The 16,720-nt window shown below is 43.0% G+C and overlaps 1 protein-coding gene and 1 long non-coding RNA gene across 10 annotated transcripts in view; one reads left to right on the top strand and one right to left on the bottom strand.

The window, feature by feature from the left end:
* Positions 1-16,720, top strand: part of LOC139534105 (uncharacterized) — a 982,995-nt gene that overhangs the window by 388,048 nt on the left and 578,227 nt on the right. The gene's annotated exons all lie outside the window — the stretch shown is intronic.
* The window catches only part of LOC139534103 (lysine-specific demethylase 5A-like), a 66,762-nt gene that overhangs the window by 18,091 nt on the left and 31,951 nt on the right, over positions 1-16,720 (bottom strand). For 5 of the 9 annotated variants that reach the window (XM_071332862.1, XM_071332856.1, XM_071332861.1 and 2 more), the window contains 14 exons: positions 13,868-13,962; positions 13,445-13,612; positions 11,470-11,589; positions 11,055-11,213; positions 10,647-10,828; positions 9,734-9,896; positions 8,898-9,017; positions 7,747-7,941; positions 7,271-7,452; positions 3,328-3,452; positions 3,057-3,207; positions 2,638-2,758; positions 2,259-2,435; positions 1,947-2,125 (listed from right to left, as the gene is read on the bottom strand). In XM_071332862.1, the coding sequence (XP_071188963.1) occupies positions 1,947-2,125; positions 2,259-2,435; positions 2,638-2,758; positions 3,057-3,207; positions 3,328-3,452; positions 7,271-7,452; positions 7,747-7,941; positions 8,898-9,017; positions 9,734-9,896; positions 10,647-10,828; positions 11,055-11,213; positions 11,470-11,589; positions 13,445-13,612; positions 13,868-13,962 (2,137 nt within the window). The remainder of the gene's footprint in view (positions 1-1,946; positions 2,126-2,258; positions 2,436-2,637; positions 2,759-3,056; positions 3,208-3,327; positions 3,453-7,270; positions 7,453-7,746; positions 7,942-8,897; positions 9,018-9,733; positions 9,897-10,646; positions 10,829-11,054; positions 11,214-11,469; positions 11,590-13,444; positions 13,613-13,867; positions 13,963-16,720) is intronic. The other 4 variants (XM_071332857.1, XM_071332859.1, XM_071332865.1 and 1 more) reach the window with 1 other exon arrangement.

The following is a 16,720-nucleotide window of genomic DNA, read 5'->3' as shown; positions in this document are numbered from 1 at the left end:
AGATGGATCACTCTACTGGTACAACAAAGTCAAGGCAACAATGCTGAATACAGGTGGAAAAATGTCACAAGTGGATCCTGCAGTCTTCTATTGGCTTGATCAAGACTGTAATGTGACTGGAGTACTTGCCTGTCATGTTGATGACTTTATCTGGGGTGGCTCACAGACCTTTGCTTCAACTGTGATTCCACACCTCAAAGCTGTTTTCTAGGTTGGCCGTGAGGAACATGATAATTTTTGTTATGTTGGCATAGAGTTTATTACAGTTGATGGAAAAATACTGATGCAACAGGAGAGCTATATCAAGAATCTTCAACCCATCCACATGGATTCTTCAAGAGCCGTACAAAGGAATTCCCCTCTATGTGGAATTGAAGCTGGTCAATTGAGGTCAAAGATACAATTTGTCCTATGGGCTGCGAGACAGAGTAGACCTGGTTTGATGGTTGTAACTTGGCATCTAACACAAAACACGCCACTGTACAAACCATTCATGAGGCAAACAAAGTTGTTCGTAAACTGAAATCACAACAAGTGACTTTGTTGGAAAAGATGACTCTTTGAAACTAGTTGTCTTCAGTGATGCTTCGCTAGGTTAACACTGGTGGGACAAAACGGCACTTTCTACCTGTAGTTTGTGTCACTGACAACTACTCATTAGTTGATGCTGTGAAGTCAACCAAGTCTGTCACAGAGAAAAGACTTCGAGATTAGCAGCATCAAGGAACTTAATCAAGCACAGAGAATCCAGCGGATTCTGTGGTCGACCACAAAGGAACAGCTTACTGACTGTCTGACTAAAAAAGGAGCATCCGGTCTTGTGCTCCTACAGGCTCTCGCTCCTACAGGCTCTCAGTAATGGAAAGTGGCAGCTTGAGTAATACAAATAAAAACTGTCACACAACCCATTTGTAATGGGGATCTTGAATAATACTTGGACATTTAATTATGTTGTTGATGTTTTATTTGTCTTTAAAGAAAAGGGGGAGATTGTTAAATTCATGTTTTAAGTATCCCTATATTTCTGTTAATACGGGGCTATCACTCAGTCAAGAGTGCGCATGCGCAGGAAGTCTAGTCGTTGATGGACCTAGCCTTGAGTGAAATGGCTACCTTGTAGTGTGTTCATATAGTATAATAAACTTTGTTAAAATGGAACCTTGTCGCTGTGTAATTTCGAGTTAACATTCTGTCTATTATGGAGTGGTCAGAACAGTCACCGGATCTCAACCCTATTGAGCTGTTGTGGGAGCAGCTTGACCGTATGGTACGTAAGCAGTGCCCATCAAGCTAATCCAACTTGTGAGAGGTGCTTCAGGAAGCATGGGGTGAAATCTCTTCAGATTACCACAACAAATTGAAAAGTAGAATGCCAAAGGTCTGCAAGGCTGTAATTGCTGCAAACGGAGGATTCTTTGACGAAAGCAAAGTTTGAAGGCCACTATTATTTCAATTCAAAATCATTATTTATAACCTTGTCAACGTCTTGACTATATTTCCTATTCATTTTGCAACTCATTTCATGTATGTTTTCATGGAAAACAAGGACATTTCTAAGTGAACCTAAACTTTTGAACGGTAGTGTATATACTGTATCCTTCACTATCTATTCTTTATTTTCTATTATATCTTAGCCGCTCTGTCACTGCTTATCCATATATTATATACTTATAAATATTCTCAACCCATTCCTTTAATAGATTGTGTGCATTAGGTTTTGTTGTGGAATTGTTAGATATTACCTGTTAGATACTGCTGCACTGTCGGATCTAGAAGCATAAGCATTTCCCTACAATCGCAATAACATCTGCTAACTATGTGTATGTGACCAATAAAATTTGATTTGAGGTGACTTAAGAAAAGCATTGTCATATTCTCATTTACCTGGCCTGCAGGCAGATGAGAGAACTGTTCCATAGGTGTGTAATGTGTATCTTCATCATTACCTGGCCTGTAGGCATGCACGGGCCTTGTCCTCCCATCTCTCTGACACAGTGAGTATCTCCTGCAACTCAGCCATGGCCTTCTCCACAGCATGGTGTGGTGCCAGCCCCACCCCAGAGTCTATCAGCCGCTTCATCAGCTCCAGGGTCACCCGGTGGGGCTCTGCCAGCGTCACACGCACCTAATGATAACAAAATGTTTCAATAAAATATTTTTCCTCTCCCATAAAACATACATTTTAGACTGCTGAAGACAGCACAAACAAACTGAGGTAAAGCACTACGCTAATGTACAATAATATCATCAGTCATCACCTCATCCAGCCAGCGGGCCTGCTGCAGCTCCTGTTTGAGCCTGGGAAGCTCAGGTAGTTCCACATCCAGACCTCCACCCAGGTCTAGCAGGGCCTGCAGCTTGGAGGAGTCAGGCAGCTCGTCAGCCAGGGCTACCTGGGCTCTCTCATGGAAGTCCTCCACGTTCTCTAGTAACTCCTGTGGAGGGAGGGAGAGAGGGATGAAGGGATGAGGGATATGGTGTTAAATACTAACAATCAAGAACTACTAATCAACTAATACTGGTTTGGGGACAGGTCAACTTCAGTATTATAATACAAATAGAGTAGGATGTCAGAGGAGGAGAATTACTGTACATCTCTTAAGAAGGGCCTGTGACTGTATTAGGTTTGGGACTTACTTTGACCTGTCGAGCCTGTCCGATGACACAGGGCAGTTTGAACAACTGCTCTACAAAGACTTTCAGCTCCTCCACTGTCAGCTTGTTACGAGTCCTGCTGCTCTCTGGATGCTGCCTGGTACTGGAATACAGAGACATACTTTGAGTTGATTTATTACTCACAGGTAGAGGTATACATGTTAAATGGTGCTTTAGGTTATGTCCCAATTTGCTACCCTTCTCCTAAAGTGTGCACTAGCACACTCTCCCTCACAGATTATATGGTGTAAAAACAATAAAGGAGAATGCTGGCACCAATCCAATGCTTTTAATTCCATGGTGTGGAGTGTGCAAGTGCACAACTCGGGAGAAGGGTAGAGAACAGGGATATAAACTTTAGTGTGACATAACAGCAGTGTGTGTATCTGTACTCTACTGACCTGTGTCTCTGCTTGCGGCTGAGCAGTACCTGGGCCACAGAAGAGCAGGTTTCGGCCTCCTTCACCATCTCTCTGAGCCGACGGAACAGACTGTTCTCTGGATACTTCCTGTCCTCTGCATCCTCCAGAAGAACCTTCAACTCTATCAGGCCTGACAAAGGGAGATTGACAGAGACAGGAAAGAAAGACATGAGGCATGGGGTATCGTAGTACAATTGTTATAATATTGTGCAGAGTATTTCCACCTTTACAGTACAGATAGTCCTCCTACCTTTCTTATTCTTGTGGTCAGCAGCCAAGGCCTCAGTGACCCGCTTGACCCAGGTGTCATAGGACAGGGCTCTGGACTTCACCCCATACAGCATGGAGGGAAACTCCTCCAGATCATACCGGTAGCTGGAATACAAAGAGACAGAGGAGCGTCAGAATCTATTTAATATTGATTGCTATACGTGGTCAAATTTACCCATATTAACCCTATTCATTCATTAAAAAGCAACGTTCAATGGAGATAATTATTTTGGGTCAGTGAAACTACATCCAAGTCGTCACTGATGCATTGACAGGTAAAACAACTATCATTAAATCAGTGGGCTCTTATAGGGGCTTCTGAGCAGTACAGAGTTCATAACTCCTCCTACTTCATTCATCCATCCATCCATCCATTCCTTCTCAGCAGAGACACTTGTAACTCCCCAAATGAATTTATTCACTCACCCACCCCTCTCTCCTCAGTAGAGCTGCCCTCCCACCCAAAAAATGCGTTGTTCGTAACTTGTTTTGTACATAATGTTGCTGTTACCGTCTCTTATGTACAAAAAGAGCTTCTGAACATCAGAACTGGAATTACTCAACTCAAATTGAACGAGGAGTTCTTCTTCAATGAGTCGGACGCGAGGGATATACTACAGACACCCGACCAGGCCCAGATCCCCGTGATTCACTGGAAAAGGAAACTGAGCTTTCGCGGAAAGAGATCAGGTTCCCTTGTGAGGATCAGGCGACGAGTGGCTAATCTGCCCTTTCCTTCCGTTCTGCTAGCTAACGTTCAATAGCTGGAAAATAAATGGGACGGACTGAAAGCATGTATATCATACCACCGGGACATAAAAACTGTAATATGTTAGGTTTCACCGAATCGTGGCTGAACGACGACAATAAGAACATACAGCTGGCGGGATATACACTCCATCAGCAGGACAGAACAGCAGCCTCTGGTAAGACACGGGGCGGGGGCCTAAGCATATTTGTAAACAATAGCTGGTGCACGATATTTAAGAAAGTCTCAAGGTTTTACTCACCTGAGGTAGAGTATCTCATGATAAGCTGTAGACCACACTATCTACCTAGAGAGTTTATCTGTATTTTTCGTAGCTGTCTACATACCACAGACCGATGTTGGCACTAAAACCTCACTCAATGAGCTATATACCGCCATAAGCAAACAGGAAAACGCGAGGCGGTGCTCCTAGTGGTCGGGGATTTAAATGCAGGGAAACTTAAATCAGTTTCACTTCATTTCTATCAGCATGTTAAATGTGCAACCAGACACAAAATAAATTCTAGACCACCTTTACTCCACACACAGAAGCGTACAAAGCTCTCTCTCGCAAAGCTCTCTCCTCCTGATTCCTGCTTACAAGCAAAAATTTAAGCAGGAAGCACCAGTGACTCGGTCTATAAAAAAGTGGTCCGATAAAACAGATGCTAAACTACAGGACTGTTTTGCTAGCACAGACTGCAATATGTTCCGGGATTCTTCCGATGGCATTGATGAGTACACCACATCAGTCACTGGCTTTATCAATAAGTGCACAGTGACTGTACGTACATACCCCAACCAGAAGCCATGGATTACAGCCAACATCCGCACTGAGCTAAAGGGTAGAGCTGCCGCTTTCAAGGAGCGGGACTCTAACCCGGAAGCTTATAAGAAATCCCACTATGCCCTCCAACAAACCATCCAACAGGCAAAGCAACAATACAGGACTAAGATCGAATCGTACTACACCGGCTCCGACGCTCGGCGGATGTGGCAGGGCTTGCAAACTATTAGACTACAAAGGGAAGCACAGCCGAGAGCTGCCCAGTGACATGAGCCTAACAGATGAGCTAAATAACGTCTATGCTCGCTTCGAGGCAAGTAACACTGAAACATGCATGAGAGCATCAGCAGTTCCGGACGACTGTGTGATCATGCTCTCCTGCAGCCGATGTGAGTAAGACCTTTAAACAGGTCAACATTCACAAGGCCGCTGGGCCAGACAGATTACCAGGACGTGTACTCCGAGCATGCACTGACCATCTGGCAAGTGTTTTCACTGACATTTTCAACCTCTCCATGTCTGAGTCTAATACTAACATGTTTCAAGCAGACCACCATAGTACTTGTGCCCAAGAACACTAAGGTAACCTGCCTAAATGACTACCGACCCATAGCACTCACATCTGTAGCCATGAAATGCTTTGAAATGCTGGTCATGGCTCACATCAACACCATTATCCCAGAAACCCTACACCCACTCCAATTTGCATTACTGCACCAACAGATCCACAGATGATGCAATCTCTATTGCACTCTACACTGCCCTTTCCCACTTGGACAAAAGGAACGCCTATGCGAGAATGCTATTCGTTGACTACAGCTCAGCGTTCAACACCATAGTGCCCTCAAAGCTCATCACTAAGCTAAGGACCCTGGGACTAAACACATCCCTCTGCGACTGGATCCTGGACTTCCTGATGGGCCGCCCCCATGTGGTAAGGGTAGGTAACAACACATCCGCCACGCTGACCCTCAACACGGGGGCCCCTCAGCGGTGCGTGCTCAGCCCCCTCCTATACTCCCTGTTCTCTCATGACTGCACAGCCAGGCACAACTCCAACAACGTCATCATTAAGTTTGCTGATGACAAAAGTGGTAGGCCTGATCACCGACAACGACGAGACAGCCTATAGGGAGGTGGTCAGAGACCTGACCGTGTGGTGCAAGGATAACAACATCTCCCTCAACGTGATCAAGACAAAGGAGATGATTGTGGACTACAGGAAAAGGAGGACCGAGCACACCTCCATTCTCATCAACGGGGCTGAAGTGGAGCAGGTTGAAAGCTTCAAGTTCTTTGGCGTCCACATCACCAACAAACTAACATGGTCCAAGCACACCATTACAGTCGTGAAGATGGCACGACAAAACCTATTCCCCCTCAGGAGACTGAAAAGATTTGGCATGGGTCCTCAGATTCTCAAAAGGTTTTACAGCTGCACCATCGAGAGCATCCTGACGGGTTGTATCACTACCGGGTATGGCAACTGCTCGGCCTCCGACCGTAAGGCAATTGTAAATGAGAACTTGTTCTCAATTTGCCTAACTGGTTAAATAAAGGTGAAACAAATAAAAAGGCACTACAGAGGGTAGCGCATACGGCCCAGGACATCACCGGGGCCAAGCTTCCTGCCATCCAGGACCTCTGTACCAGGCGGTGTCAGAGGAAGGCCCCAAAAATGGTCAAAGACTCCAGCCACCCTAGTCATAGACTGTTCTCTCTGCTACCGCACGGCAAGCGGTACCAGAGCGCCAAATCTAGGTCCAAGAGGCTTCTAAACAGCTTCTACCCCATAAGAGTCCTGAACAGCTAATCAAATGGCTACCCAGACTATTTGCACCCCCCCCCCACACGCTGCTGCTCCTGTTTTCATCTATGCATAGCCACTTTAATAACGCTACCTACATGTACATAATTACCTCGACACCGGTACCCCCGCACATTGACACATTGACTCTGTAACGGTACCCCCTGTATATAGCCCTGCTATTGTTATTTACTGCAGCTCTAATTATTTGTTATTCTTACCTCTCACTTTTTTTGTTGTTGGTATTTTCTTAAAACTGCATGGTTGGTTAAGGGCTTGTAAATAAGCAATTCACTGAAAGGCCCACACCTGTTGTATTCACGCATGTTACATATACAATTTTATTTTATTTGACAAATCACTTAGCGATCATTACGATAAGTAGCCTATTTTAGATAAATGTGAAGTTTGAAATGAAATAAGTTTGTTAACATGGGTGATTGTTAATAGGACAATTGATAGCTACAACCATTAAACTAGTAGTAGTTTAAAGGATAATAAATAAAAAACTGGTGCACATTGTTATGAAGTTATTGTTCCAGATGGACTTTTGTCCATATCACACAGCTGTAGTAATTTACCGTAGACACTTGATTCCCAGGGGACAGTCACAAAGCTCCTTGGCGTGGTGCAGACAGACGAGACGCTCTGGGCTGCAGGGACACGTCAGAGCTGACAGGAAACAGGTGGTCTTACACTTCTGACACTGCCGTTCGTCATCAGGGACCAGCTCAAACACCTCCTGCTCTGAGGACAGCACACCCTGCAGACACAGAGGGAAAATCTCAACCAGAAAACAATCCACTTCAACTAGACTGGAAGGACAAATGTGAAATTACATAATTAATTAACTTTTGGGGTGATAGGAAATAATTTGAAACATATCTTTGGGATTGTGCGACGTCAACATATTGTTAGATAGTGTATCATCATAATGTATTCCCAAGTAAACCCCGCTTGCATTTCTTCACCCTCTCTGTCCTGGCCCTCCTGTCAAGTTTTCCTAAAGTGACAAAAGGTTGTTTATATAGAAATACCCCTGGGCCCTGTCCCTCACCATCTCCTGCAAGGCCTGTCTAAGCCGTGTCTCTTCCTCCATCATCTCTCCCATCTCTCTGAAGACTGCAGCAGCCAGCTCCACGTCCAGGCTCTCGGGGTCGGCAGCCATCTTGCACAGCAGCTCCTCGTGGGAGAAGACACAGTAGCGGTGGAGCCGCCGGTAGTGGGCCACACACTGACGACCCATCGGGAGCTGGAAGGGGATGGACACACAGAGACAGTCAAAAGTCTTTAATCGATTCCTTGGATCTTTTCTCCTCAAAACATCAAGGAGAAGCAAAGAAAGCAATGGAACGGGAATATCTAAGATGATTGATTCACCAAGACAGCAATGTGGACAGTAAGGGTATAAAATACTTTACGAAATGATTTTAAGCTCCCAACTAGGCTTGGGCGGTATACCGGGGCATTTGGAAATAGCCACGGGATGGTTTTCCAATACCGCCAATAGCGTTGAAACTATTTATTTGATGTTTTTTTTATGAATTTGAATATCTGTAGCTACTCAAGTAAATACCTGCAGTCAACTTGTGCAATATGTTTGGAGATAAAGATTGTGATCTTCCATTTCACCAGTAACCTAATTTTTCATTATGAAGCTTAACGGTAGTACCCAGTCACAGAACTACCGAGACCACAGCCTTGTGAGTCACTCACAGTTGTGCAGCATGCGCCAGGTGATCTAGTTACAGTATGGAATTCACAACTAAATGTTTTCCAGCTGGATATCTTATAACTAAGTAACTGTCTAAAATGCAGTAAATGCTCTGAAGTTCTGCATTTGGTTTGCTAATATAGTAGTTAGTTAGCTAAGTGGTTAGCTTCTTCCAAAATCTAGCATTCAGATAATCCCCTCCTGGATCCAAAGCCTTGCTGTCTAATATTTGTTTTGTGCATGCAGCATTTGAGTTACTTGTATAGTTCAGGTCAGAGACTATAAAATATTCGCAATGCGCTTGTTAGCATTCACTATGGGATTTTACATGTTCTTGTTAGCATTGTTAACCTTTAGATTACATATTATCAATTGGGGTTTGAAGTTATGATAATCTTGATACCGCCCAAACCTACTCCCAATTTCAAAATTCCAATTCAACATTCTGGTAATATTTGTTTACACACAAACACTTGCTAAAACTTTAAACTCACCCAGTCTGCGGTACAGAAGTTGACAGCCTCAGCAAAGTTGTATCCCTGGTTGAAGCCACTGTGGTAGGCTCTGGGAAAGGTCACCACAAACTCCCCCGCACACTGGTTGGTGCGGAAAACCTAAGTGGCACAAACACACACCAGTAAAAGACATGATGCAGAATTGGTCTCGTAAAAGCAGCGGTGGAAAAAGTACCCAATTGTCATACTTGAGTAAAAGTAAAGATGCCTTACTAGAAAATGACAAGTAAAAGTCACCCAGTAAAATACTTGAGTAAAAGTCTAAAAGTTAAAAAAAATTCAAATTGCTTATATTAAGCAAACCATATGGCAGTTTTCTTGTTTTTAAAATTTATAGATAGCCAGGGACACACTCCAACACTCGGAAATCATTTACAAAGTAAGCATGTGTTTAGTGAGTCCGTCAGATCAGAGGCAATAGGGTAGACCAGGGATGTTTTCTTGATAAGTTTGTGAATTGGACAATTTTCCTGTCCTCCTAAGCATTCAAAATGTAATGGGTACTTTTGGGTGTCAGGGAAAATGTCTGGCGAATGTAGTGAAGTAAAAGTTGTCTAAAATATAAACAGTAAAGTTCAGTATAGATACCCAAAAAAACTACTCAAGTAGTACTTTAAAGTATTTTTACTTAAGTACTTCACACCACTGCGTAAAAGGGGCCAGTTCTGAGGCGGAGTTCTGATCGAGGGTCAGATCCCCACCCTTGTCCATATAAACTTATTCATTGTGATCCAACAGGCAAAACTGTTCCTAGATCAGCACTCCTATGAAACAGTTGATACATACGGCTACTGATGGAAACACACACTACATACGGGCACTCCGTGCTCCATGAGGACGTTGGGATTCATGATGGTGACAAGCTGGTGCAACAGGTCAGGCTGAGAGTCAAACAGCTCTGGGGCCAGCTTTTTCATCACTGACTCCAGCTGCTCTGCCGCGTGGGCCGGGACACCATACCACGTCTTAGGCTCCCCCCTGGAGAGACAGGCAGAGAAAGAGAAGATGGTTAACCAATCAGACGAATGAAGATGGGGAGTACAATTGCATCTACGACCCATTGCAATGTAATGGGAATTTTAATGTTGGTGCTTTTCTTATAACTAATTTCTGTGTTCTATTCTTGTGCTGTTCTATAAACCAATGTTTGTGTTCATGCAAGTGACTGTACAAATCCTCACTTATCAGTAGCTGCAATTTGGCAGTACGCTCAGACGTTGTTTTGAGAACGAACAAAAGATCTCAGTTTCAAGGTCTCAGCTCAGAGAGGAGAAGCCTCGTGAGGTGTTGGTCTGTCACATGTTATAAAACAGTATTGGTCAGTCACATGAATGAAACAAAACGGTACTGATTAATTAATTATGCTAAATCATGCAAATATAACTTGTCTGTGTATAGCCATATAGAAGACAACTGCTGGGACTGCCCAGGGAGAGCTCCTGATTGACATGTGTACTATAGTGTATTGAGTTGGTTGGAACCTCTCCAGCGCGCTGACAATAAACAAAGATTCATTTAAGACTGACTTTCCCTGTGTAAGAATTTTTCCACAACAGCAAAATTGTATACGGTTTACATTGTTTTGTACGTGCATTTGTCTGTCTCTTCCCACTGAGGACTGTTAAAAATACATTTTATTTGTGTACTTTGGATAAAAAAAATATAGTATTACTAAATATTTGGGTAAGCGGTTGATTTAGGACAAGAAATTCATGTTTGTTACTTTACCAGTGCAGGAAGTTGATGGAGTAGCTCCAGTGGTCCTCGATGTGCCAGCAGAAGGAGGAGAAGCACATGCCCACATAGAGCCAGGGCACCTTCATGCCAGATATATCCACGTTTATGTGGGTAAGGACCGACTGCTCCAGGACTGGCATGTTGTTCAGGTTCCAGCCTGAATTGGCATACTCCTACAGAAGAACAAGACAGAGGTGATGGAAGTTACTTATTAATACTGGGGCTCTTTCTCAATTAATCTTTCCACGATTCCTTGTGTCCTCTCTCTATTCCAAAAAGGCATTAGAGGACAAGATCCAACTGTAGGAACAGATCTTCACCTCCAATGCGTTTTGAAAAGGTGGTGAAAGACTAACGAGAAAGAGTCGAGGTCCTTTGTCCCAGTTGGTGCATAGTTACCTCTTCGTCTCCCAGTAGCCGTCTCTTGCCATCCCTAACGGGGAAGCCGCTGCCCACCTCCTTAGAGCTGATGTCAGCTCCGTACTCCACAATGACATCCTCCTCGATGGAGCTCACCAGACGCCAGAACTCCTTCTCCACTAGCTCTGTAGGCACCATCTGGGGGTGCAGAGAAAGGAGAACACACACATGCATTGTTTAGATGTGATTGCACATTAGTGGGAGAGAAAGGTTAGGTGTTCAACTTCAAACAGCATGAAGGACGAAAAAAAAAAAATAATAATAAATCACCCAAAGAAAGTGTGTTGACTTGATTTTGAGATGGACCTAGCCAGAACATATGTATTCCAAAATAAATTGTTTTCTTTAGATTCTTGCATATTACTTAAGGTGACCGTTTGATTTTGATACGTACGTGCACGGGCATGTTGAAGTAGTCTGACTTGAAGTGGTCAGCCATCTCTCCAAAGCTCTGGAGGGTGTACTCCCTCACGGCTTGCTCAAAGCCAAACGCCTCCCGTGGCTTACTGCACTCCTGTAGGGTGAAACGGGGTGGGACAGCCAGTGAGAAAACATCATCCTATCCCATTGTCCTCAACAAGATTTATGTACAGTACCAGTCAAAGGTTGACACCTACTCATTCAAGGGTTTTATTTGTACTATTTTCTACAATGTAGAATAAGAGTAAAGACATAATTTCATAACATATGGAATCATGTAGAAAAAAAAGTGTTTAACAAATCAAAACATATTTTATATTTGAGATTCTTCAAAGTAGACACCACTTGCCTTGATAACTTTGCACAATCTTGGCATTCTCTCAACCAGCTTCACCTGGAATGCTTTTCCAACAGTCTCGAAGGAGTTCCCACATATGCTAAGCACTTATTGGCTGCATTTCCTTCACTCTGCGGTCCAACTCAAATGGGTTGAGGTCGGGTGATTGCGGAGGCCAGGTCATCTGATGCAGCACTCCATCACACTCCCTCTTGGTCAAATAGACCTTACACAGTCTGGAGGTGCGTTTGGTCATCGGCCTGTTGAAAACAAATGATAGTCCCACTAAGCACAAAGCAGATGGGATGGCATATTGCTGCAGAATGCTGTGGTAGCCATGCTGGTTAAATGGGGAACCACACATGGGGAGATCATCCGCTAACCTACTCTGTGTCTGAAAGACACGGCGGTTGGAACCACAAATATCAAATTTGGACAGACCAAAGGACAGATTTCCACCGGTCGATTGTCCATTGCTCGTATTTCTTGGCCCAAGCAAGTCTCTTCTTCTTCTTATTGGTGTCCTTTAGTAGTAGTTTCTTTGTAACAATTTGACCTTGAAGGCCTGATTCACGCAGCCTCCTCTGAACAGTTGATGTTGAGATGTGTCTGTTACTTGAACTCTGAAGGATTTATTTGGGCTGAATTTTCTGAGGCTGGTAACTAATGAACTTGTTCTCTGCAGCAGAGGCAAGTCTGGGTCTTCCTTTCCTGTGGCGGTCCTCGTGAGAGCCAGTTTCATCATAGTGCTTGGTTTTTGCGACTGCACTTGAAGTTCTTGACTTTTTCCATATTGACTGACCTCCATGTCTTAAAAGTAATGATGGACTGTCATTTCTCTTTGCTTATTTGAGCTGTTCTTGCCATAATATGGACTTGGTCTTTTACCAAAAAGGGCTATGTTCTGTATACCACCCCTACCTTGTCACAACAACTGATTGGCTCAAACGCATTGAGGAAAGAAATCTCACAAATTAACAATTAACACCTGTTCATTGAAATGCATTCCAGGTGACTATCTCAAGAAGCTGGGTGAGAGACCGCCAAGAGTGTGCAAAGCTGTCATCAAGGCAAAGGGTGGCTATTTGAAGAATCTCAAATATATGTTGATTTGTTTAACACTTTTTTGGTTACTACATGATTCCATATGTGTTATTTCATAGTTGTGATGTCTTCACCATTACTCTACAATTGAGAAAATAGTAAAAGTAAAGAAACCCTTGAATGAGTAGGTGTGTCAAAACTTGACTGGTTCTGTATATCATCACAGCTTAACAAACACTACAACCTATTCACACGGAGCCAAACTTATAACACGTGGTAGGCAGGTGTGAACTGTTTGCACGTTTTTTCTTGATGTAATACTCCTTGTGATTTACTTTGTTGTATGTATTTATGCACTATATATGTGATGATGTTGTGCTGTTTGAGATACATTTTCCGAAAGCGACACAAAAAATAAACTATTATAATTCACAACTTCTGCAATAATCTTCCATTGATATAGAATACATGCATGACTAGCATGAAAATTCAAGTTAGCTGTCGTGGGTTTCTTAAGTGAGGAATCAGCTTCGGATTGGGTAGTGGCAGGGTCACCAGAGTTCCATACCTCAGCAACACACTTGGGGCATCGCCAGTCCCCCTTAGGGACATCCTGTAGGGGCGGAATCAGACAGAAGGTGTGGTAGCTGTCATCACAGCCGTCACACAGCAGGAGGCGGTCCTCCTCGTCGCCCCGCCCACACATCAGGCACATGTAGAGGTCAATCTGGGGGATCTAGAATAGGAAACACAAAATAATAATAAATCAAATGATTACATTCAAAAAGTGGTCCATGAAACTAAAAACATTTTGAGCTGTTGTCCACTAGTGATTCATTTGTTTCTAAGCACTCTAGTGAGTGAGAACTGGACAACACAGACAGTGAAGAAAAGTTGAAATCAACTCACACTCATGAACTCATACAATAATCTAGATTTATTATAGAATATTAGACCGACACAAATGAGGAAGTTAACTGGTGATACTCACAAAGTTGACCTCCAGGGTTTCTTTGCGTGGTCGCATCTTAATGGCAAAGGCCTGGGCCTTCAGGTAACGCTGCTTCTTATTGAACCCATCGTCTTCTCATGTAACACAAGACAACAAAATTGCTCCAATACTGAGCTGAGGGAATTGACATTCCACAACTTGCATTTTCCACAAAAATACAGAAAGAACATTGCACACTAATTATGCTCCAAAACATTTAATGGGTATAGCAACCAACATTTCGGCACGCAGTGCCTTCTTCAGGGTTAAATGGCAAATGCTTGAACCAGGTTATGTAGACAAACAGTGCAATTAGTTCAGCCAATGAACACAGTGAGGAGAGTATCATTGTAATTAAGGTAATGAGGGACAAAAAAGTGGTTAAAAAACTAAGATTATACAGCATGTCAAGATGTAAATAATTGCCCCATGTATTCAACATCTTATGTCAACATGATTAGATAAAATGTAAAATCTCGGTCGACCGAGAGTAGTCTCTTCTTTCTTTCTTTTAAACGTTGTACTTTTACGTGTATAGACACACCCTGTGTTTGAATGAAATCCACATATGCACTGAGCTTCTCTGGTGCTTTAAGCACTGTTGAAATAATTAAGATACACACACAAACAACTCAAGAGGGAACCTGATGACCACGCTGTGTTAAAATCTCTCTCTCCCAGCAGGCACTACAGCACAGCAAGTGTTCATAGTGCTGTCCGCGCTGAAGCTGCAACATAAGTACAGCCAATTTTCTTTTTTTCTTACTTGTCTCTGAGAAGTTCTGTTACCGAAATTGTTTAGGAAAACCATTCCCTCCCTATTCCATTAACCCTTTCTCTCTTTAAGTGAAATATGTATGCAATGCATCCACATGACCAATAGGGCCTAACCTACAGACTACCATAATAACAACAGCAAAATGGATGCGGAGGACGTGAAAAAGAAACTTGAGAACAGGGGAATGTTTACTGGTTGCTCAGGAGGGAAAGGGGAAGTCAGATGTGTGAAAGCCATTTGAATTAGTTGTGGAAACTACTGGAGATCAAGAAAAAGGAGGGTATAGGAGCAAGCGCTGCTTCAGTAGTGTGTGCCAAACAGGTGCTGTTAGATTACAATATAATTGTTCTGCCCGTTTGGAACACTGTAAACATTAAATAAATTAAGTAATACCAGAGTCTGCTTTAAAACCTTTATTACAGCATAGCAAAGATTAAAAACAGACGAATTTGTGAAATTGCTTTACCCAACATTTTGCATTGCGTGAGGCTTGGTGCTCACATACATCAGAGTAGGATATTAAACAAACATTCAAACAGTCAACAAAAGCAGGATCTGTCTTACTTCTGTAGGTAGATGTATATATAAATAAATATATATATATATATAAAGTAAGGCACGTTTTAACAGTTAGGTTATTGAGTATAGGCCCAATTAATTTGGGGTTTCCTCTCGCCTTAATTTTCTTAGTCAATTAAGGCAAGGGCTGTTTCCTCGTCGCCTCACTCCGCTGCTGTCTCCGCTGCATAGTTCTCAACACCAATATGCTGGTTAACTTTGCTATTATGCAAATAGCAACATACAGGGAATGGCGCCAATTCAACGCTGCACTGAAGATTGTTTCAGAACTGTTCAGTGACCAATATCCATTGCGGGAAAAAATATATTACTTTATGATAAATGTGTTTGTTAGTGTTGCCCCATTATTCTTACAAAATATAACCATTTACAATTTCAGTACCACGTCTTAGAGTGATGGACTGTGAGATCCCCAAGGCCTCCGCAATGGATTAGTCCACTGAGACGTACGAATCAGACAGGTATCTGGTGCACCATAATTTTAAAAAATCAATTTGCGACTGCTCGACAAAAGAAATCTCAGTTGACCAAGTCTATTGGCCAAACAATTGACAAAAAATAAACTAGAGACAGTGCCTTCGGAAAGTATTCAGACGCCTTGACTTTATCACATTACAGCCTTTTCTAAAATGTATTAAATAAAAAACAAAACCTCATCGATCTACACAGAATACCCATAATGAAAAAGAGAACAGGTTTTGGAATGACTGTATATTTATTTAAAAAAATAACTGAAATACCTTATTTATATAAGTATTCAGACCCTTTGATATGAGACTCGAAATTGAGCTCAGGTGCATCCTGTTTCCATTGATCATGCTTGAGATGTTTCTACAACTTCACCTGTGGTAAATTCAATTGATTGGACATGATTTGGAAAGGCACACACCTTTCTATATAAAAGGTCCCACAGTTGACAGTGCATGTCAGAGAAAAAACCAAGCCATGAGGTCGAAAGAATTGCCCGTAGAGCTCAGAGACATGATTGTGTCGAGGCACAGATCTGGGGAAGGGTACCAAAACATTTCTGCAGCATTGAAGGTCCCCAAGAACAGTGGCCTCCCTCATTCTTAAATGGAAGAAGGTTGGAACCACCAAGACTCTTCGTAGAGCTGGCCACCTGGCCAAACTAAATAAACAGGGGAGAAGGGCCTTGGTCAAGGAGGTGACCAAGAACCCAATGGTCAATGACAGAGCTCCAGAGTTCCTCTGTGGAGATGGGAGAACCTTCCAGAAGGTCAACCATCTCTGCAGCACTCCACCAATCAGGCCTTTACGGTAGAGTGGCCAGACAGACTCCACCTGACAGCCCGCTTGGAGTTTGCCAAAAGGCACCTAAAGACTCTCAGATCATGAGAAACGAGATTCTCTTGTCTAATGAAAACAAGATTGAACTCCTTGGCCTGAATGCCAAGCATCACGTCTGGACGAAACCTGGATCCATCCCTATGGTGAAGCATGGTGGCAGCATCATGCTGTGGGGATGTTTTTCAGTG

This window comes from Salvelinus alpinus, chromosome 11 (genome assembly GCF_045679555.1).
Source record: "Salvelinus alpinus chromosome 11, SLU_Salpinus.1, whole genome shotgun sequence".
Lineage (NCBI taxonomy): Eukaryota > Metazoa > Chordata > Actinopteri > Salmoniformes > Salmonidae > Salvelinus > Salvelinus alpinus.
Note: the sequence above shows the minus strand (reverse complement) of the source record. Positions and strands in the feature narration are given on the sequence as shown.